Source organism: Stigmatopora nigra, chromosome 7 (assembly GCF_051989575.1).
Source record: "Stigmatopora nigra isolate UIUO_SnigA chromosome 7, RoL_Snig_1.1, whole genome shotgun sequence".
Lineage (NCBI taxonomy): Eukaryota > Metazoa > Chordata > Actinopteri > Syngnathiformes > Syngnathidae > Stigmatopora > Stigmatopora nigra.
The window spans coordinates 3,082,217-3,105,692 of NC_135514.1; the positions used below are offsets into that span (position 1 = coordinate 3,082,217).

General features: G+C 38.5%; 1 protein-coding gene across 2 annotated transcripts in view; it reads left to right on the forward strand.

Moving 5' to 3' along the window:
* Positions 1 to 22,220, forward strand: part of LOC144199784 (B-cell receptor CD22-like) — a 33,042-nt gene extending 10,822 nt beyond the window's left edge. Inside the window, exons 2-21 of one of the 2 annotated variants that reach the window (XM_077721642.1) lie at positions 3,317 to 3,521; positions 10,998 to 11,076; positions 11,167 to 11,226; positions 12,025 to 12,123; positions 13,230 to 13,341; positions 13,597 to 13,742; positions 13,890 to 14,010; positions 14,095 to 14,231; positions 14,468 to 14,590; positions 15,450 to 15,596; positions 16,242 to 16,347; positions 16,966 to 17,129; positions 17,647 to 17,796; positions 18,983 to 19,114; positions 20,081 to 20,162; positions 20,555 to 20,603; positions 21,152 to 21,238; positions 21,311 to 21,444; positions 21,715 to 21,866; positions 22,021 to 22,220. In XM_077721642.1, the coding sequence (XP_077577768.1) occupies positions 11,052 to 11,076; positions 11,167 to 11,226; positions 12,025 to 12,123; positions 13,230 to 13,341; positions 13,597 to 13,742; positions 13,890 to 14,010; positions 14,095 to 14,231; positions 14,468 to 14,590; positions 15,450 to 15,596; positions 16,242 to 16,347; positions 16,966 to 17,129; positions 17,647 to 17,796; positions 18,983 to 19,114; positions 20,081 to 20,162; positions 20,555 to 20,603; positions 21,152 to 21,238; positions 21,311 to 21,444; positions 21,715 to 21,817 (1,977 nt within the window). In that variant the 5' untranslated portion in view covers positions 3,317 to 3,521; positions 10,998 to 11,051 and the 3' untranslated portion in view covers positions 21,818 to 21,866; positions 22,021 to 22,220. The remainder of the gene's footprint in view (positions 1 to 3,316; positions 3,522 to 10,997; positions 11,077 to 11,166; positions 11,227 to 12,024; positions 12,124 to 13,229; positions 13,342 to 13,596; positions 13,743 to 13,889; positions 14,011 to 14,094; positions 14,232 to 14,467; positions 14,591 to 15,449; positions 15,597 to 16,241; positions 16,348 to 16,965; positions 17,130 to 17,646; positions 17,797 to 18,982; positions 19,115 to 20,080; positions 20,163 to 20,554; positions 20,604 to 21,151; positions 21,239 to 21,310; positions 21,445 to 21,714; positions 21,867 to 22,020) is intronic. The other variant, XM_077721643.1, reaches the window with a different exon arrangement.
* Positions 22,221 to 23,476: the final 1,256 nt, after the last annotated feature.

The window sequence follows — 23,476 nt, forward strand, 5'->3', positions numbered from 1 at the left end:
AGATTGAGACATTTCATTTTTTCTACTAATGTTGGCTGATGGGAGTTCTGTATTGTAAAATGAAGTCACCAGTGGTCATCATCTATGGAACTCCACCTGATGATAACCAACTAACTCTGGAAAATCACACTCACTCTTTATGTGTGCGCAATACATTTAATAGGAAAATAGTTATTTCATGACAGCATATTTAATCCTCAACTAAGACTAAGAAAGAGAAAGTGAGGGCACCATAGAGTGTGTGAGAGTAAGAGGTGAGGGCAAAGTCAAACCATTGTGTGTGTGTTTGATGTTACACTCTTGTAAAGCGGCAGCTGGAAAGGGCTGTCCCTTGAAAGCCACCGCAGCCGGCTAGTAAACCACACACACACACACATACTCGAGTGTGTGCATACACATAAGCACATAGAGAGAAAAACACAGTAATCCAGTCTTTAATAAAGCTATCGCCGAGGAAACAGACCAGACCCGACCGATCTGAGGCCCTTTTGAGGCGAGAGTGACACGGTCACACTCACAGTTATACAGCTTCATATCCTCTCAGAGAGAAGAAATTACTGGTTGTCGCAAAAAAATAACATCTCTGGCTTTGAATCCTACAAATCAACCGTCTTGTTGATGTACAGCCGAAAAACACAATTTAAAATAAAGATACAGCGTAACTGTGTAGTTCAGACCTGTGGTAAGTCTGATGACGCCAAAATTTCCGAGTTCAGCATATGAGAACCCCAACACACCTCATATGACCTTAGTTGAGCCAGAATTAAGCATTAACTGAGTGCATGTTGCTTTTTGTATTTTTGCGAGGAGATCTGTCCCAACAAAGTAAATAAACACACATTTACACATTGATAAGCTCTATCAGTATTATCATTACTGCATTTTGTTGTTGTACATGTTAGTGATTTATTCATCTTTTGTCTACGACTTGTCGAGATGTGTTCGCCAAGGTGTAGAATGCACTGAAAGCCACATTCAGACAAATGTTTGTGTTATATGGGCTAGTAAAGCAGCACAGGCATACAGCTTTATGTTGATTAGATGTCCTTCTCATTTAGATTACCTTCTACAATCTAGAAAGCAATGGGCACTCTAAGAGTAATTGGTTAGCTGTATCCAATAGGAGCTGATTTTTGCCAGAAAGTGGAGTGCACCCTGACTGAGTCACTAACCAATTGGGAAAGCATTTTTTCATACAAATTTATGGAGTACTTCAAGAGTAGTGTCGGCAATCACCAGCCTCACAGTTTTGGGGTTGAAGGTTCGATCCCAGGTTGGTCCTTGGTGTATGGAATTTTCATGGTTTCCCTGGGCTTGCGTGGGTTTTCTCTAGGCATTTCCTCCCACATCCCCCAAACATGCAGGGATGAGCGTGAGCATGAATGGTTGTCCATCTCTTTGTGCCCTGCGATTGGCTGGCCACTGATTTGTGGCGTAAAGGTGGTGGTGCCTGGCCTCGTGCCCCAATGGCTCTTGTCAGGATAAGCAGTTCAGAAAATGAATATATGAATTAATCAACATTAGTGAACATTAAATATTTCCAGTAAAAGATGTTTAAAATTGGCACGAGAGGTGCCTTCACATTAGAACATTGTCGATAATTTAAAAATACCTTATTTTGAATTGAATTGAATGCTTTTATTGTCATTATTGACAGTAATTGTTCAATTAATTGTTTAAGTGTTAGAATTATATGGAGATTTGATACTTTTGCCATTTATTTGTAATTCCAAGTGTTTTGGATTAGAATGTGTTTTATTGTTTGGATACAATATTTCTACTGTGTGAAAGAGCTATGCTTTTTATGATGTCCTGTTATCAATGGCATAGAATAAATTAGACCTCTAAGAAAATATTGTGCTTTTGAGTCCAATAGAATAGAACAAAGAAACAAACAGGCAAAGCAAACACAACCACAAACAACCCGCTCTCTTTTTTTATTCCGAGCAAACCACTATTTGCAGCACACTCATGTGTCATTAGGTATCCCCTCTTGATTGTAGGAATTATATTGGATGACATCATGCTGCAGCTGACTAGGACCAAACTCACCAATTTTGGGGTTGTGGACTGTTTCCAGGGAGATGATATAACACACTCCAGATGAGCCCCTCCAAGGATTGTCTCATTATCACACACACCGCAGCTGTACCGCCACTGACTGTGTGTTTATGGGTGCGCTACGTGTGTATATGAATACGTGTATGTGTTTGTACATGTGTCTGTGACCATTTAAACTCTACTTGCAGTCAATTACCAGAAAATGACTTGTGTGGACTGTTTTTCCTCTAGAAATACTAATTACAGGGTTTGGGTTAAGGTTAGAATTGGGCTTGGGATTGCAGGAAAGTCCAACATTGAGTTGTTCCATGTGGACAACGTGAAAGCAAGGGTGGCGACTCAGTGAACGCACTCCAAATGTAAATGCTGCCTTTCAGCCACCCCAAACTATATATTTAGATATTTAGAGTTTCTAGTCATAAAATTGCATCATCTTTGAAGATATTTTTTTTTTCGTATTACTAGAACTATTACCTTTTAGCTGAGTCATCTCTACTGGGAACACATTTAACCATAATTGTAAACCTTTGCAAAACTATTGGAGAGTTCATAGCTCTAGTTTCTCAAAAAGGATCACTGATGCGGTGTGGAAATCAGTTCAAGAATGTGGTCATTTGATTTGACCTAATACGGACGTCCATCGTCGAATACGCTTCAAAAATTGTATATGTTGATAAAAAGACAATATCACCATGATGTTCAGGTCCTTCAATTTCCTTATAAATGCTGTAAATATCTTAAATCAAATGTGATGTGACGTTTTATTTTTTATGGGATATGTTTGCTGTACTAGCTGGTATTATTAACATGACAGTTTATGTGTGTGTGTGTGTGTGTGTGTGTGTGTGTGTATATATATATATATATATATATATATATATATATATATATATATATATATATATATATATATATATTCATATATATATATATTCATATATATATATATATATATTCATAATTATATATATTCATATATATATATATATATATATATATATATATTCATAATTATATATAAAACATATAAAACATATGTATATAGTGATTCACCTAAACCTGGGTGTCACAAAACCTGAGTGGAAAAACATTTGTCATCTTTGTCAAAGTCACTAAGCAGACAGCTTTAATTTTCCATCAATTTGGGTGCCTTTGACTCTAATTGAGCAGAAAAGCAAGTAATTGTTAGAGGAGGTGTTCCATCTAAATGATTTTTTTTGGGGGGAAAAGTTTGTTCTTTCTTCTTTCTCTGCAGTTCATTGCCAGATATTACAATACTCGCCGTGGGTTGCGGGCTGGTGGACCCCTGACTGACAGAGTCCTCTATGGAAAATGTGTAAATTATATATTTACAGCCAGAGTGATACGCCTGGCCTTGAGTTACGGCCTTCAACTCAACCAGTGTACCCCGAGACTCATTTTGGTGGTCGTCATCAAGTTACAAGCCAAGGAAATAAAAGGTAAGAGAATCATCCAATTTCAAATTGTTAAAATGGATCGTCTTAACCACGCTGTTCTTTATATCCCAAATGCCGCAAATGAGAAACGCTTAACATGAATTTATGATGGGATTCATATTGCTTTTGTGCATTTATTTCCAGGGTGTACATGATTGTATCATATTTATAGGACAGTTGTAATCACAGGCCTGGATAGTGTTTCACTCAATGGATGATTCAATTTTAACTGTTTACAGTCCATTACAAAGAAAGAAGGAGTATCTATCGATGAGGATATTCATACAGGTGACACCAGGTTTATGATGTTCTTAAACTATGAAAAACATCTCGAAATGAATTCGCTTCAGAATGGAATTCGTGCCACCTAAATAAAGAAAATGTTCTTTTTCTCATTGGTATGAATATTATATCTACATTGACTTACTGTGATGATGACTTTCGTACTCCATTTAGTGAAACGGGAATTTTTTTGACAAAAACATATACACCTTGGTAACTGAACATCCGATGTAAAAATCATGTCAGAAATCGACTGCCCGTTAGGTGAAGGTGTATTCTCTTTGTCGCCCAAATTCAGGAGAAAATTTCGCTTGCCCATGACCCTGTTGAGGGTGGTAAAGAACAGGTAAAAGCAATACACATCAATGGTCAAACTCTTTTGAAGTTAGATGTTCAAATGAAGAGGAAAAGGGGGACGTGGAGGAGGACGTAATGGGGTTTCCGACAGTAGCCCAGACCTGACAGGTTCCTTCATATCCGACTTTATTCAGTCCCATTGAGGGACTCCACACATGGTAAAACCATCACAGGCACTCAAAACACACAGACTCCCACACACTTGCGCACACACAGAGGACACACATGGCCTCTCCTGGTCTCGATCAGGAAATGGTTTTTACTTCTATTTGAAAACACAAGAAATAGAGTGGGGGACAGGTAGTGGGGAAGCTTGGCTTTCTGTAAATAATTTGTGCCACTGCACACTTGAAGATTTAGACCAGCTGGGAGTAGGTGGACACTAGAGCAGAACAAGGTGTGCTGGCAAGTACTCCTGATCTTCCTGTCATGTGATGATTTGGCAGCGATTTTGAAACCACTCCAAAGAGGCTGCTCCTTGACAGTTAAATGAGTGTAGCACTGCAGTAAGAAGTTGTAAGAATCCGTTGAAATGCAACTCAAACCCATGCACATGGAGACAAAGTGTGTCTCGAGTTTCCACACATTGTTGCACATCGCCCTCTCCCACCTGGACTTGGCTAACACCTACTAGATGTGAGAGTGATGTTTATTGACTTCAGTTCAGCATTTAATATCAGAGTTTCTGCCAAGCATGTTCTAAAGCTGAGGAAGCTAAGACCTAAACTCCTCCCTCTGCAACTGGATCCTAGACTTCCTGTCAAGTAGATTCCAGGTGGAATGATGGGCAGCCTCACATCCACTAACTTCTCTAGGAACACCTCCAGACACCCACACATACAGATGTAGTTTGTTCAGTATGTCCACCACAGATTTAATTTCTGATAATTAAATGATGAGACCAGACCACACACACAAGGTTACCTTCAGGACAATACATGCGTTTTCTACATCTGCAAAACCTTAGACCTGAGCGACAATTGCAGGGAATGATCATTGACACACGCATCAGACTCATGATGGAAAGTCAACTTTTGTTTATTCCTCTTCAGAAAAATTACCCCAACTTCCCCAGACAGACTGACCAAATAATTCCCCCCCAAAAAAACCTTAAATGACCCGTCATCTTTGCTGTGAAACTTGAGAAATTTCACCGTCTTCCAAGACTTCTACAAGCATCGACAGATGAATCATTGAGTTCATCCTAATTTGGCTAATTAGGCATCTCCACCTGGTTAGACCATTTTTAAAGCGGACAACAATGATCTCGTGAGAATGGTGAAGTCACCTGACTGTGTTCACATCTGGTAGTCAAACCAAATCATATGAGTTCTTTCCATTTGTAATCAAATTACTGACAAAGTCGGTACCAAAAATCCAAACTCAATTGATGTTTCCTTACGGCCTGGTATATTTTTGAACAGAAGGCAGATCAGATAGGAAGATATCATTAGTGTTATGAATCCTGATGTTTTTGTTTTTACAAAAATGTCTAACTCTCAATCTACTTAGATTTGTTTGTGTGCTGCATCAAATGAGTGGGCCGTATTTGGCTAAGAAGTGGGGAAACCAAATAGCACAAATCTCAGTAAGGCAGTAGGAATGAATCCAACTCTCCACTGTCAAAGCAGGAAAGTATTTCATACATTTACCACCATATCCTGGATGTCAGGAAAGTAGCCCCTTGTGACTGGAAGGATCCACTCTAGTATAAAGAACCCGATCCTGAATGGCAGCGTGTGGCCAACATGCGGAGCATTGGTAGAGCTGCCAAAGAAGCAAATGTGGACAATTTTTAAAGGTGCAAAACAACTTTTTTCATCCAACTGTTTGCAAATATACTGTGATAAGGGAGGTTCCCAAAGTCCTATCTAATTTAGTACATGTAGTAGCAGTTTGTTCATGATGCAACATAAGGGGAAAACAAACATGCATCATGACTTAAGCAAGAACATTTGCTAGTCTAAGTCACTTGCCAAGAAAGAAATGAAATAAGGCATTAAATGACAAAGTGGTTTATATTGTATTTCTTGTAGGATTTTGATCATGTAATGGGTGTTAAATGTAAACATGTTGTCATTGTGAATGATAATGTAGCTTTGTGACAAAAAATGAACTGTGTCAATTTTAACGGAGGACTTTTAGTGCCTGCAAGGCTGCATTCTATTTGTATTTGTGACCATAAAAAGGAAAAGGCCAATAGCATTTAATGCAGAGACTAATACTTACAGCACAAAGTATAAAATAAGCTGGTAGTGCTTATGCTTTGAGATGATTTTGGAGGTAACTGTAGTAAAAGTAACTGATTGTGTTAAACACAACAACAAACTTAAGTGATGGAAGGCACTTGACAATTAAAACCGATAATAATCGAAACTTTATTCAAATAATTGGTTTCATATGGTAATTAAAATTGGTAATTTACACCACTTGTCTTTGTGTGGACACTTTTGTATCGGATAGGAAGTGTCAGTCTCTTTGCCGAGTGGTCAGTTGGGGAGAGTCAACATCCCCATATCATTCTGTAAATGAGAAATGTGTTCCATGTGCCAAAGAATGTTTTTCTCCTTGCAATAACTGGCAATTTTATTTTGTGTAAAATGTTATTTTCCAAATCAGCATTGATCAAAATGTATTGTGGATATTATGGGCAAATGACCAATGTAACCGAAAAGTAAGGTTTGTGTGAGTGTGTGTGTGTGTATCATCTTTACTTCAGACCAATTTGACTTCTATTAACAGAGGATATGCTTACAAAATCAACCTATCGTGTGAACTGTACTCATCTGGGCTTGTTAAATTAGAACTTGAGTTTAGTCCGGATTGTTGGACACAAGTCAGAGTGTGTGTGTGGGGATGTGTAATTTTGCCTGTTGCCACTAGAAGGGGTAATGGAAGTGGGTGGGGAGGGGGCAGCCAAATGCTCCCATAATAACCAGCAGACATGACTCATTCAGCATAGAACACCACAGCAGCCACAAGCAGGTCTCTGGCAGACGTGTAACTGAAAACTAAGCAGCAGAGTTTGTGAATGGGATTGGAATAATTTCATAGCCCTGTTTCTTGCTGCTCTTAAAACTATGCCACAAAAGAGTTTGCATTGGCTCATTTATTGTTTAATTGCGGTGTCTCAGCATATTATTGATAAGATATAAATGTTTCACTCCAAATGAGGAAGCTTTTGGCTTATTTTTTGTTCTCAGTTTGAATCCCAACCTTCTGCAATGATTTTCTTGGCCAAAGTCCCACTCATCAAATCGTGGCGTCGAGAGCCTCAAAAGCAGCGCAAAAACAACATATCACCTTGTCAGAAATGATTTTAGCTCTGATCCTCATCATTCTTGCCCAGATTTCCCCCATGGAGAGAGCCACTCAGCATGAAGACTAACACATGTTGGACAGGCATTATTTGCTTGTGTGGACTATTTCCAACGCCAGGGAGCCTGCCTGGGGCGCTTAAGGGTCTAATCTGTAAGCATTGGAATAACACCCAAATAACATATTTCAAAACAAAAAGAATGTCACGGTAGGAACTGCGAGTGGTCGGTCACATTACATAAAAAAAGTGCAGGCAGGAAGTGTTTTGCAACAGTGGAAAAAATTCTAGTCCACACTGACCACCAGACGGTCACACTTCATCTGTGGTGAGGAGATGGATACCTTCCCCTCCATAAAGGTTGGTTACGCTGTCATAAATTTGTCCATTATTCACCCTGTTTCTCTCCTCCCACACGTTTGTATTTCTTTTGACATTTTGCTTGTCCGTTTGATAAATACAACGATTTAAAAACAGGATTTTGACCATAAATGCTGTCATAAATTTGTCCATTATTCACCCTGTTTCTCTCCTCCCACACGATTGTATTTCTTTTATGATTTTGCTTGTCCGTCTGATAAATACAACGCTTTAAAAATAAAATTTTGCCCATCTCGTAATCCAAAATGTGCATGTTAACTCCAAGCATTATGAAAAAAAGCATTGTTTTGATCAGTTTGTCCTGTTTAGTAGAGAGGTGTCAACTTAGTGAAATAAAAACCCCAAAGCAGCATTTTCCTTTATTAATATTTCTTCAGTGTTTGAGTTATAAAGGAACCTGCAAGGATTCGACCTCAAAATGCAATAGAAAGGCATGATTAATGGACGTCTGTATGGTGACATAAACTTGTAAAATTGGCATAAAGGAAGCAACCTGAGGCTTCTGGACACAGACAAAAGCGAAATTCCTTGGGTGGACAGTCAACAATGTATTCAAACATTTTAAAAATGTGCAATATGTTCAAGTCTTATTATGTCTTGTCATTTGGAAACTAGAGAGAGAAGCGACTCTGGCAAATTCGGTTTTCTTTGGGGTGTTTACCACCAAGTGGAATTCAATCATGCCCAAATAAGAGCCAATGGCACATTTTTAAATTGTGTGCAAACCCTGAAAAGATCAACACCCGCTCGAAAATGAGATCAAGAACTAAGTACTACAAGGTTTATCATCATTGTTTTCAGCAGAAAATAGAATCTCTGATCTCAGATTTTTCTTCAAACAGACCTTTAAAAATAGGTATGTGTAGCCAGATTTAGATCTAGATTTAGTTCTCCCCCTCACCCACCAACACGCTAGACAAAAAAAAGAAAAAAACTCAAGATGCCATTACCACACTACTCTTGGTATATTATCACTCTATTGACGTTAGTGACTACTATTTGACTTTGCCTCCTTTCCTCTTTTGCAACCTTAACCTCATCATCTCTTTTTTTTCCTCCTCTCCAGATTCACTCTTTCCTCTCTGTTTGTGGTCACTGACACTTAATCGAGCTCCATCCATCTGTTTCTCTTCATTCATTTAGCAAGGTCTGCTTTTGATTAAGATTACATCAGACTTTGACCTATTAGCGTGTTGCGTTCCTTTTGAAGTCATTCTGTGGTTACAGGTTAAACTCAATGTCCTCCACTCTTCCGATTATAGGCAACCCATGCTATATTCTAAGGAGGGCCAATGCAGTCAGTTCTCAGAATGTTCAGTCCTTTATTTTAATTGCTTTTTACATTTTTATTTTTATTTAGAATACTAAGTCATTCTTTTTCCATCACACGGAGTCACAAAACAAGTGTCTGTCTGCGACCCATTTTGAGCCAAACCATAACCCACCCATGCAATCTGTAAATTGGAATATATTGTACATATAATCTCATCTTCTACCAACAAATTCCTGTTCCCTATTAACCTAACATTTCAAAGTAAAACTCAGCTTCTCTCACTAAACACAATGCAGATGTCATTTATTAAAAGTACAACGATTTTAGGATACTGATGAAGAATGAATAGGCTTTTTATTTGATACCATCACCCTCATTAGAACACTAATATGGTATTGTGAACACATCTAACAGAGAGTTTCCATTTCCAGATGTTGATCACAATATAACTTCTAAATAACATTTTTTTTCCAGCTTCTCTTTTTGGTTTGGATGACTTGACTGCCAGACTGTTCACTTTATGGGTTAATGGTGTAATGATGGGGGGCCTATCATGATGCTAAAATGACATCTATTGGTCATAATCTGCCACAGCTGGATGTTAAACTCATTGAGACTCATCAGGCTAAGCGGACACGGTTGACTGAAAGGTCTTCCACCTCCTCATGTCTGTTAGAGATGGATTTCTCTCCTAAATTTTTAAAAAAATAATTCAGTAAATAGGGGATGAAAGCACTCTTCAAATGCTTAAAGTGTTGGTAACTAATGTATTCATAAATATGACTTTCAATAAAGAAATATTCTCGATTAGTAGATGATCAATTATGCTGTAGAAAGGTTTATAGCTGATTCAATCTTTAAAAGATATTTTACTTACATTAGATTCTACTGTTAAAATAAATCTTATTGTTTGCATATTGTCACTTCTATTGTGTCTGACTAAGATGGATATCACTTTGCACAACCCTTGTGAAAGTTCTCTCTCAGGAGTCTTGAGAATTTAAACTAAATATCTGCATGTTGAGCTTTATTTCAAATTTATTATATAAAATATTGGATTCTTCCCTCTGGAGATGATTGGAAAAGCAACAAAACAGCACTTAATGTAGAGTGAACTTTTGATTTGTGTCTCTATCAGATGGCCAGAACCACCAATTCGGCTGAATACTAATGTTACTCTGTGGATGCGTTAAAGTGAATAAAAGCTGATAATATGTCACAGTTAATAGCCTGCCGTACAGCGCCAAGAAAATCAACCCATGCAGATTGAAAACTTAATCCTTTCTTTACACTTAGGGCTTCCTTAACAGTCAAGGGGGTTAAAAACGCAAGAAAAGCTTTGACACGTCGACCCAGAAAGTTGGCTTTGCATTCCTAACACAAATTGTATAAAGGACTTATAAAACAAAGAGCGAATCTGTCATATTTGCAATAGCTAAAAATCTTTTCCAGTGATTATGTATATATAAATATAAATATATATATAAATATATATATATATATATATATATATATATATATATATATATATATATATATATATATATATATATATATATATATATATATATATATATATATATATATATATATATATATATACATACACACATCTATATTTACATATAAAAAATATTAAAAGAAAAATAAACTATTTTAGTGTTATTTCTTTGAATTAATACATATAAAGCAACCAAAACTAGTGCACTTTACATGAGGTAAAAATAAAATCAAACACCCAGAAGATTCATTCTGGGACAGTAACTTAGTTGACACCCACAATTAGGGTGATCTCTTCACCTTCTCTACTCTCTCTGACCCCTCCTTTTCTCCTCTCCTCCGCCTTCCTTCAATTATTCTGATCACCCAGCAACTTTCATTGCTCTGGAAATAACCCTATCTCTGTTCAACTGAAGCATTCTGAATGAAGAGACTTTGCTTTAGGGAGGGTGAGCTTTTTTTTCTTATCATATGACATGATGCAGTCTATGACTTTGTTTTCTGCTGCTTCACTGTTTTCATCTCCTGTGACTTTCCAGGGTCCGCAGAGATGTTGGCAGGTGCATTACTTCTCTGCACATTCATTACAACTTTACCAGGTAGGTGATTACATCCAATAAAGATATTTTATCATTTAAAACCAACTATTAAAAATCATAGTGTATTTACATTATTTTAGCATCATTTCAAGGAATACAACAAGAGATATCATTTAAATGAACAGAAATGCTGTTCTATATTTTTGAATGAAAAGTACATATGTCATAGTCAAATGTATAAAATATGGCCTTGTACGATTTAAACTGCATATTAATCAAGAATCTGACATTCAAAATTAATAAGGTCCTGCATTCAAGTGCCCTTGCCTTTACACTCAGGTTATTTATAAGTATTGATTGTCTTTTTGTGCAAGCTAGTCGCCCTTGTTGGCTCCAAGCAGCACAGAATGTCACTATCATTCTCAAGGCTTCTATTTGATTTGATGTTGTTTGACACTTAATTCTCCAAGGACACATATTTTTGCCTGTGTGTTTTGGAATGGAATACTCCATTTTGTCTTGGAGTATATATATTCCAAAGAAAACCTACCAAAGAGCATTTTTCCTGTCAACAAACTATGTGTCCATAGTTATATTATCACCCGGACAATACAGCAGATATTCATCATTTTTCTTCTGGTGTGTCAGAGGAATAATCTCTCTTCTGGTTAATGCATATCCATAACCATAATCTATAAACACTTCTGTTCACCATTTTACACAAACATAACCATTTTATATAGTTGGAGCTGAATTCATTGGATTAGAATGAATAGATCTTTTGGTTGCCTTGTACATTGTGCTGTTAGTTCTTAAAACTACACGTGGATGTTAACAAACTGTAATATTGTTCTGCAGGGGGCCAAAGCGGGTGGAGTGTGTCGTTTTCTCGAAGAGAGATCTGTGTGTGGGCAGGAACTACTGTCACACTACCCTGCCGTTATGACTATCCATCAGGTATCTCAGCCAGTGGATTCTAGGGTCTCTTAGGGCTACAAGGGAAAAAATCCATGGATCCTCAACCCATGCATACTCCAAAAATCTGTTTTTATGCCTCCAATAAATAACGGGAAAAAAGTGCAATCCCACATCAAAACAAAAGTGCATTTGGTAGAAATAGAATATAATTTCCAAATTAGATGCACTTATTACATGTTTTATTTGTCACAAAATAATCTATTCTACATTCTAATATCAGCATCATGTGCCCCTACAAGAGAGTTTGCCAATTGATGTTGTTGCGGTGGAGTAAATTTGATCAGCTGTGCTTTGGCCCCGCCCCTGTTCCCTGCATTTGTTTTCATGTTCATGGTACAAGCATAATCTGTTCCACGACCAAAGTGTTATGTCACTATGGTCAATTGAATGATCCCGAAAGCAATAGCTGCATGATTATTGCAAAAATGATTAAGATTGTTTTTTTTTAGTTACAAAGGTGGCAATATTGCTGTATATTTGGTACTATAAGGCACAACTAAAAGATTTTTCTGACAGTGCGCCTTATAATTCCATGTGCCTGATAGTATGTAGATGAATATTGATTAATCATTGTATTAAATTCCCTTTAGCACAGCTTTATTTAGTTGATGTATAAACATAACTTCTAACCCATTCCACTACGGCTCCATCTAATCGATTCATAGCATAATCTCGTAATACCACTACCACCACCTTCCTCCACTACTACATCTTGTACCCCGGTGCGCCTTATACCTGAAACAAATTTGAAGATAGTTCATTTGTTAAAGGTGCGCCCTATAGTGCAGAAAATATGCAAATTTAATGTATTTGCATGTGTTCGTTAGAGTGGCTAAATTTGCAGGCATTTACAACTTCATTGCATTGAATTGTGAGTTCACACACTTTTGTAACTAATTTTAGTGGCAGCTTTCCTATTGAATATCATGTCGTTGTACAAGTGGAACAAAAATGTTATGGCCAGTGGATGCTTTTTAAAGTCTTTAGAATCACTCTTCCTCACAATGCACAGCTCTAGATACTATAATATTGGATTAATTTAGATAATGTTAATTTTACATCATATTTTTTCATCATCTTTTTAGGTCACACAGTAAAGGAAGTCATGTGGTTTCGTGTATCAGCAAATGGTCGTCGGGACTTCACCCATCACACAGACCAAAACCAAATCAGCCTTTCTTATCGCGGGCGCACACGGTAACACATTGGACAGCAGATGGGAAAAAAGTACTATATTACTGCATTGTAATTATGAGTCAGAAAAGGTTTTGGAGCCCAGTTAAAAAGCATGAGATGAATTTGACCCTCATCCTCAGATCAGTCATAATTTCTTACATTTTCCCTTCGAGTGGGGTTTGAATGCTAATACTTGTGTCCATATTCTGCATAGTTTTGAGACAATCTCATAACTTTAAGCCAATGATTACTTTTCACATTCTCTTCTGATTGCAGCTACATCGGCGGCAGCTTCTCCAGCTGTTCTGTCCAGATTCGTGCTGTCGAGCTGAGTGACGCAGGCCAGTACCACTTCAGATTTGAGACAGACCAACCACTGGGACGATGGACCTCTCCAGACACCATCACTCTTGACGTAACAGGTTGTTCTTTTGCCAACAAAAACTGCTGAATCAGTTGTGACAGATACTACGGGTGAAATTCAAGAAGTCTGTCCAAGCAGCACTTTTCTTGCCAGGCATTTACACAAGCCTTGACTTTGGTTTTGTGCAAATGTGTGCATTTGTCAGACCTCCAGGTCCAGATGCATCCAACCAGGCCAGCCAACATGTTTGGCTTTGGGGAGACTGTGTTTGTAGGCTGCCAGGCCACAGGATGTGCTGCACCAGGAAGAAGCCTTGCATTGTACAGGTGAGTGAGTACAAAAGTGCAACATGTTCATCAAGTAGTATTCATTTATCCAAAGCAATGAACGGATGAATAATTTTAACACAGGAATGGTCGAAACCTGGGTTCCTATGAGAAATGGATGACTATCAAAAGCTTTGACAGAGTGCACATTGGCGCATATATCTGTCGACCAATTCCACCACAGAATGTACAATCCCCACCCCTCTCGTTGACTCTTGGCTGTAAGTACTTGCAGACAAAAGTTACACCACATCAACTCTCTTTTTGTGTTAAGCAAGTGCCCCTATGTGGTCTTCTTGTATGAAGAAGTTTAACATGGATGCTGAGAGGAGGCTCATCTTCACTCAAATCTATTTATATACCATATTCATAACAGCCACAGTTTTTTAAGGACGCATGACATGAAACAATTACATTGACCGATTGCTAATGTATTATTCGTCACCTTCCCAATCAGATGTTCCTCATTCTACATCCATCCAAGTTTCATCTTCAGGGGAAGTGACAGAAGGTGCATCGGTCACTCTGTTGTGCAGTAGTGAAGCAGCCCCTCCAGTAGAGAGCTTTGCCTGGTTTAAAGGTACTTCATAGACAAATGACGTAATTGTGTAGGACATGATCGCATTCCATAGTATTTTCGATTAAACAATAACCAACATATTTAAAATGCCTTTTAAAATAATGTTGTTATAGTATCTTACCCACCTGTGGTCGAGTCGGCCTCACAGTTATGAGGTCGAGAGTTCAACACCAGGTGTGTCTTCACTGTGTGGAGTTTGCATGTTCACCCCAGGCTCACGTGGGTTTTCTCCAGGTACTCTGGTTTCCTCCCACATCCCAAAAATATGCAGGGTATGCTGGTTGAAGACTCTAAATTGCCCATCGGTATGAGTTTGGGCGTAAATGGTTGTTCGTCTCCCTGTCCTCTGTGATTGGCTGGCCACTCATTCAGGGTGTCCCCCACCTGGTGCCCATATTCGGCTGGGGTAGGCTACAGCACCCCCCACGACCGTTGTGAGGTGAAGCAGTTCAGAAAGTAAATGAATGTATATTTTGATAATGGGCAGCCAAGCAGATGAGTGAGTGGTTAGCGCGCCGGAATCACAGTTCTGGGTCCTGCGTTCAAGTCCAGGTCACTCCACCTGTGTGGAGTTTGCAAGTTCTTCCTGGGCCTCCGTGGGTTTACTCCAGGTACTTCGGTTTCCTCCCACATTGCAAAAACATGCATGATAAGCTGGGTGAACACTTTAAATTGCCCCTAGATATGATCATGAGTATGAATGGTTGTTTGTTTCCTCGTGCCAAAGTCAGCTGGAGTAGGCTCCATCACCCCCTGTGACCCTTGTAAGGATAAAGTGGTTCAGAAAATGAAAGAATAAATATTTTTGATACAGTAGGGGATGTATGATGTGTCACATTTGAATGTTTCCTCCTCATAGACATGGAGACTGGCAGCATCCCAAACAGTTATGGGCCAAAACTTCACCTTTCCCGCCTCAAATACACTGAAAGAGGAGAGTACTTCTGTGTGGCGCGAAACTCCCTTGGAACCGAACGCTCCAAACCACTTTTTCTCAACATGACATGTACTTTCTCTCTTTATTCTTTGTTAAAAAGTAAGAGCGTTAGACTCAATGGTAATTACTAGATTAATATGTCCAAACAACTCAGAAGAATGGAAAAAAAATGATTTTAACAGTCATTTTAGTAAATCGATATAGTAGGTTCACATAAATCTTGGTTTTTTTTTGTTGTTGTTGATGTTTGTGTTGGACTCGCAAAATTCCCAGTTCTAATGAGTCAATCCTGAAACCCCAAAAAATAGCCATGCATCGATTCATGAAATGGAGCCACAGGGCTAAAAACAAATTAAAAAAGATAATTTTTACAAATCCATACAAGTACAAAAACATGCTTGTTAACATAGACCCCTCATTTATTTCTCTAATTTTTGGTGAGTGTTTTATTCTGAAAAGGAGTCAATTGATAGGTTTTTTCATTTTTTCCCACTTAATAAGGGGAAAATATTTAGGGATATTTCTGGGCTGTGAAGCCCTTTTGAGGAATTATTATAATTAAGGGCTTTATATATTTATGTGGTCCTGCTTTTTGAACATCTCAAGAGAACTTGAGTGGATTTTCTAATATCAACAGTATCGGTAAAGAATGTCACGTATGGAAGGTACTTTAGGTGGTTTAAGTCACAGAGTGTTCTTTGTTCCTTTTTTTAGTCCCCCCAAAAAACACCCGTGTGCTGATAACACCGCCTGGTGACATCCGAGAAGGTACCTATGTGAACCTCAGCTGTGTCAGCACTTCCCACCCTCCTCCCAACAGGTGGTATTTCCTTGAAAATGATCATTATCCACAAAATCCACTTTGTCTTACTGTCGTCTGCTCCGTCTTTGGTTGTGTTTTTCATTTGGTTATTGTAGTTGTCAATTTTTTTTATTGAAATAGCGCTGTATTTGAATTGGCATTTTTCAAATACAGGGTGACCCAAAAAGATGCGTATCCATATTTTAATTCGATAAAAAATCAATTTTTTAATTAAATCCACAAACAATTCAGGAACTGAAAACTGCCATCACAACAAAAAGAAGAATCATCCCGAAAGAGGAGTGTGTAAAAGTGATTGACAGCAGGTTTGCTTGCAACAGAATGGTGGACATTTGGAACACATCTTGGGAAAGCCATAAATTGACTAAAAATGGACAGAAATAGCTCAAACTCAGGTGAATGGTCTTCCATAAACTGAATAATGTGTGTTTGTAATTTGAAATAAATAGCTTTTTAATCAAAGTCAAAATAGACATTTTCATGGGTACGCGTCTTTTTGGGTCACCTTGTATATTACCTAAGCAGTTTAACAATGGCTGTACTTATGAGTAACTTATTTATCACTCAGTCCTATGAATCCATTTCATCATCATGATAATTATCATCCTCATTTAGGTATGCTTGGTATCGCATCCTAGGAGACCAGGTGTTAGATAAGGGAAGCGTCAAGAATTTGATGTTCCCATCAGTGCGTGCCCATCACGCTGGTCAGTACTACTGCACAGCATGGAACCGATTAGGACACCAAAGTTCTCATACCGTCGCTCTCACCGTATTGTGTAAGTTTTGTTTGTGTGTGTTTAATTGAAACCATACTGGTTAACCGAGGGGCCATCAATCAGAGATGAGCCCAGGAATGGCTTGTCACTTGTCAGGTTGTGCATCTGCATCCCCTCTTCAGCCACTTTCTAGTCAAACTTTGTCTCTCGTTCCCTATTTGTCTGTCCAACAGCCTCGTTTACCCTCCCGGCAAGGTTTAGTCCACTATTTATTATGAAAACCTGATTTGTTTGTCCTTTTTTTTTAATCCACTTGATTTATTGGTAAAATGTACTCTATCTTATAATGTGATCACAAAAGCATATGCATGTCTACAGTAGAAAAAGTCAAACCATAGAAAATTTAGAGCTATCTACTATTCTTTCGGAATCTTAATCTTAATTTTTATTTTTAATTAACCCATACATAAAAATAAAACAATCTGCGTTTTCAGAATAAAAATTTAGACATAGTTTGTCAGTTTCAAACCAAAAGAGTTACAAATAAGTCTAAGTTATTATGTTTTCATTCATGTAGACCCTCCCAAAAATACTTCAGTGATGGCTCGACCTTCCAGTGTGGTGGATGCCGGCCGACCTTTGACTTTGACCTGCAGCAGTCAGGCTAATCCAGCTGTGGACAACTTCACTTGGCATCGTTTAACACACAATGGAGCATCAGTGCAATGTTAGTCGAATTATTATTACTTTTTGGAAGTGGATTTGGAATTGATAACTTTATTATCATTACACGAGTAGAAAAAAAGTGTGTTCCAAGTACAGCACAACCGAGAGGTTATAACATCACATAGTTGATGGGATACAAGCCAAACTTATTGCAAAAATGGCCACATTGGGTGCAGGTTTTCATTCCAACACATAAGAGGAAACATTTCCACCAATCTGGTATCTTAGAAGTAAAATCAGTGGACTGTAGTTAGGTGTTTCTTGTTTCAGCAGAAAACTAATTGATTAAACTGTCTGTGTTGGATTGGTTGGAACAAAAACCTGCACCCAAAGCGGCCCTAGAGGACTGGATTGCGCACGTCTGATAGGCAATGGACAGTGTTGGACAAAGGGAGCCTTCTCAGGAGATGAAGTTATCCTTTTGCCGGTGGTGTGAGGATGGGGTGATGGATCACGGATGGACCCTTTGCAATGTTCAGTCATAGTTCAGAGTTCATTCAGTCCAGAGTTCAGTTCAGGTTTGGCCGTAATTTTTTTTTACATAACAGTCCTGCCACGTCCAGTGAATTGTATGCCGTTTCTGGCCTCTCTCATACCAGACTGCAGTGTCCCCATCTAGGTGGCATCCCTCCAATGAAGGAGCTCAAGCACCGTGTCCAGCTTACGGTTGATCCTCGTAACTTGATCACTTGATGCATCCAGCTTGCAATGCAGCTCCTCATTTTAGAGCCACCAAACCTAGTTGAGCCTTCAATAAACCAACTTGTGTACCTGATTCAATTCAGAGCGTGCCAATAATGCCCTTCTGAAATAGCAGGTGCCAAGGGTTCCACTTAGACAAATTAGAGTAAAACCCACCAACGAGTCCAATTAGATAGGAATCTTCCCACACAGTCCTCCGAGTCTCCAGGAATTCATCATTTATGTTCGGCCTGGACAAAGCAGGTTCTCCTCTCCCTGGTCTCCTCAAAAATTTGTCAAAAAAATTGAAAAACCTGTTCACTCGTTTATTTTTTTCATTCAAAGTGGACAAATCTCAGCCCATTAGACTAAACCAGACATACAAAAAGACATATACTCCACCTCCACTGAATAGGAAGCGATTTATAACAAGATCAATTAAAAAACAAGCTCAACGTATCTAGGCACTACTCATTTATTTACACACTCTCTCCTCTCTGATGCAGCGTGGGGCAGCCGGACTGGTCCTGTGTTCACATTCTCAGAGGTCGGGCCTGGAGAGAGTGGTCAGTACTACTGTGAGGCTCGAAATCCCATTGGAGTCCACAGCTCTCCTGTCCTCACAGTCCGCGTTAGAGGTACCACAAACATTACAACGTGCCCTAAATTGGCCTCATGGTGAATTGAACATAGGAAAAATAGGCAGTACTATTACAAATATTTATGTGATGGCTATAAAGATTCCTTCCAAACTTTTAACTTTCTACAAATTGTCCTGCTTTCTATCCAGGACCATTACACCAAACTAAAAACTAAATGATGACTAAGTTTCTGGGAACAAAATGGCAAATAATTACATCTCATTTGTTCTACTAGTGGTTTATTTGCTGCATTTGTTATACATTAATCATGATGTATAATATCACCTATAAACCTTCATGGAGTGCAATTACAGGAACATCTAAACAGAATTTATTCTAAATTTGAAGACTTGTTTTTGACAGCAGCATGGAAAGAAAAGGAAGCTGCATGCTGTTAACTTTAGCAAACAGTGAGACACAAATTGTTGCGGCAGAATTTAGAGAAGGTGTGAGTCACACTCAAGTACGTAAAGCCTGGAATCCATTCTAGTATACTTCATCTCTACCCTGTGTCACATTTTACCGAAACTTTTGGATGGAAAACAAAGAGTGTCACCAACAAGGTTGCTGATCTTTACTCCAGTATACACTCAGAGTATAATACGCAATAATTAATTTCATGGCATTTGAGTGGATAAGTGCAAGGAACCCTTCCAAGTCCTCTATTGACTGTGTTGCATCTGTTTCTATGAGTCATGGTGAGTCATGTAAATCCTTCATACTTATAAGGGCGGAGGAGGAGGAGATGAGGTGTTGTGGAAAATGACTATTTGAGGCTAGACAGCTGAAGAAGGGAAGCTGGCGTTGGAAATGGTAACTGGAAACACAAGACATGAGTCTAGACACTGGCAAAATGATGCACAGCTCTTTTTCCATATCTCTAAACTCTGTCTTACTCTATTTTTATGTCTGCTCAACTATGTCTATCCCAATTATTTTCTCCTTTCCTCTCCCCCATCACAGGGCGACTAAAGGTTATTGCTTTGGCATCTGCAGTGGGCGTGTCTGCTGGACTCATCACTTTGACAGTGGCCATTATGATCAGGTAACATTGAAAGCCTAATTAAAAATTGTGATTCACTTTCAAAGGGAGCCTGCTAGGATGTGGCAGTTATACTAGCTCAAACTCAAGTGCTATTTGCTTCCTGATAAAAACCACAGTAAAAACATGTGAGTTGTTGTTTTTGTTTGTGGGGAAGTATTCAATTTAATTTTGGAAACAAGATTAAGATATGAGTTAAATATAAATAAACTTGATGGTGTGATCGCAATATATAAATTTAACTTGATTTTTAAGCCACTGTTTCATATCAGTTTGCTGTAGGTTGCAATCTAAAGACTTAAAGTTTGTACTTAGTTACTGAAGAATAATGCAAAACGGACATTTTATATATTCATTTATTTATAGAAGTGATAAATTTTGTTCATTGCTCACAGTAAGAACATGCACACCGTTGACATGGAACCAGTAGAGGCAACAACCAAGGTATGTTTTTTTGCTGTTGTTCTTTTTATTTCAATATAAGGTAAATTATTCATCCAAACACATTTTGACAACCTCATGTCGCTTTGCTTTCAAATAGTGTCTCACTGCAACTTTAATAGACTTGTTATTGTAATTTTGGTGTGCCTGGTGGAGCGAGTGGTTAGCGCATCGGCCTCACAGCTCTGGATTACTGGGTTCAAATCCAGTTGTGGAGTTTGCATGTTCTCCCCGGGCCTGCGTGGGTTTCCTCCAGGTATTCTGTCTTCCTCCCACATTCCAAAAACATGCATGGTAGCCTGATTGGATACTCTAAATTGCCCCCTGGTATGGGTGTGAGTGTGCATGGTTGTCCATCTAATTGTGCCCTGTTGGCCACCAATTCGAGGTATCCCCTGCCTCTGGCCCGAAGTCAGCTGAGATAGGCTCCAGCACCCCCGCGACCCTAACGAGGATAAAGCGGTTCAGAAAATGAGATGAGATGAGATGAAATGGTGTGTGTGTGTGTGTGTGTGTGTGTGTGTGTGTGTGTGTGTGTGTGCGTGCGTTAGCGACCCTCAGTTACACCTGAGACCTTGTTCTACGAGATGAACCACCCGATGGTGCCAGTGAGAGAGGCCTTAATGTCTGACATACCAGTGAGTACATCAGAGTATCATAAAAAGTTTGCATAGAGGAACAACCATTATAAGACATACTCTTTTGTGCAGGAAGAACCTGAAGATTTGAGTGACAGCTCACACCCTGCCATTGTTCCACTTAAAGATGCTCCTCCAATCACAAGAGCTGAAAAAAACAGCCCTGACTCCAAGTACATCACAGTCCATTACTCAAAGTCAACAAGGTAATTGCTTTAATGGCTTTGTTTGTTATGCTACGGTTATGCTTGTATTTTCGCACTCTGTATTTATCATTAATTTGGAATCTGAAGTGCAACTCCCTCTCAAAGTGTTGACAGTGGAACTGCAGGTTTATATTGTAGCGTCATCATCTCATTGTTCGCACATTTTGTGTTGTTGAAAAGGAAAAAAGCTTCATGCACTAATACCCATGATGTGATTCAGATGTGCTCATGAGCTCATATGGTTGCCGTTTGTTGCTGATGTTGATGCAGGGCGGCGCAGCTACAGGCCCAAAATCAGCCATTTGGAGGCGATAGGAAACCAAAGGAGTGCAACAAAATTGTTTACAGTCTGCTGCATGGCCATCATCACTAGTTACCTGGGAGGGCTAGTAGGGTGTAACATGCTGTACATTTTACAGTAGGTAAGTGCATTGAGTTGAATTCAATTTTGGTGACACTTATGACCACAGGCGTGGTTCACTTACACATCTAATTGGCTCACAATACAATCAATATGTTTACATACTGTTATTTGAAAATGTGGTGTCTGATATTTTCCTGCTCCTTTCCCAACAGTCTTTCCTTATGGAATCAACTATCTTGGGCCTTATTTTCAAGAACACTGAACTTGATTTTCGAACAATCCAAAAAAATAATTTTAGAAAAACAATAATTTAAACCATATCTATCCCTTAAATGAGCTTATTTAGTAAGCAGTCTAACCATTGCACATTGTTTTTCCCAATCAGAGGTTTTCAAACCTTTGTGCTGGCAAAAAAAAATCAATCAATTTCGTCCACATATGCTTATGAAAGTAAGGCAATTTCAGTTTGTCCTGGACCAGATTTAAAATCCAGATAAACTAATGATACATTTAACACAAAAAACCCCATAACATTACACCAGTTTCCGCTTTTTAAACCTGAACACTTCAAGTAAATAGATGACAAGTTAATTTCCCAGCAAGTCCTACTGCTTTATTTTAAGCGATGTCTCTTTAAATCTACGGTAAAAATGTATCTTTTTTTTCTATTTGTGTTTATTACTGCTGCATTGGCCCACTGTGTGTCCTCCACTATGGAAGAACCTATACTTAGTCAGCTGGACTTTTGCTTTTAACTGCTTTGGTGATAAGTTCCTCAAAATAATTTATGTTTTGTAACTCTTCATTATTCACTGTGGTATTAAAATTTTGGGACCTGAGAGGCCATTCTACAGGGCCACACCAACCAACCTAAGCATCTGCAGACAGCTGATCTGAGAACTGTTGCGCATAAATACCTGGAATGAGATGAAGTTTCGATTTGCCAAAGTAAACTTTCAGAAACAGTGGTCACTAAAGCGAAGAGCAATTTATAAATTGGGCCTAAACACCTTCATTCCTTTATAGTGCAAGTGACTTTTTTATTTTTTCTTACACTAAAGACCAGGGGTCGGGAACCTTTTTGATGAAGAGAGCCATAAACAATTCATATTTTCAAACATTATTCCTTGAGAGCCATTCTCAGAATTTAAAAGTAAAAATACATACAAATGGGTGCCTATTTTTTTTAGTAATTTCACCACTTTTAAAGTGGAAAAAACTACTTTTCAGATTCTTATGCCGTTGCTAATAATTTAGAGTATGCATTCCAGAAGAGTCTAATGCAAAAAATATGTATATTAAATCAGCTCTAGATTTAGTATCTGGTTTCCATATTTTAGTTCACAGTTTAGCAGAGAGCCTGATGCGCCCATCAAAAGAGCCACATTTGGCTCCCGAGCCATAGGTTCCCTACCCCTGCTTAAGACCTTTACCCCATTAAAGGCCAAGGGACTATTTTTGGTCATTGAAAAAACGTATTTTTAATTTTAACAAAAAATTGTCATTTGAATTTATGAATACAGTTACAATCTAACACACTGAACACAAGTAATACTCTAGAGCTGATTTTTTATTCATATTTTGAACCGCTTATCCTCACAAATGTTGCAAGGGGTGGTTGTGCCTACCCTGAATAATATCTCAATTATTGCATGCCATTGATGGAAA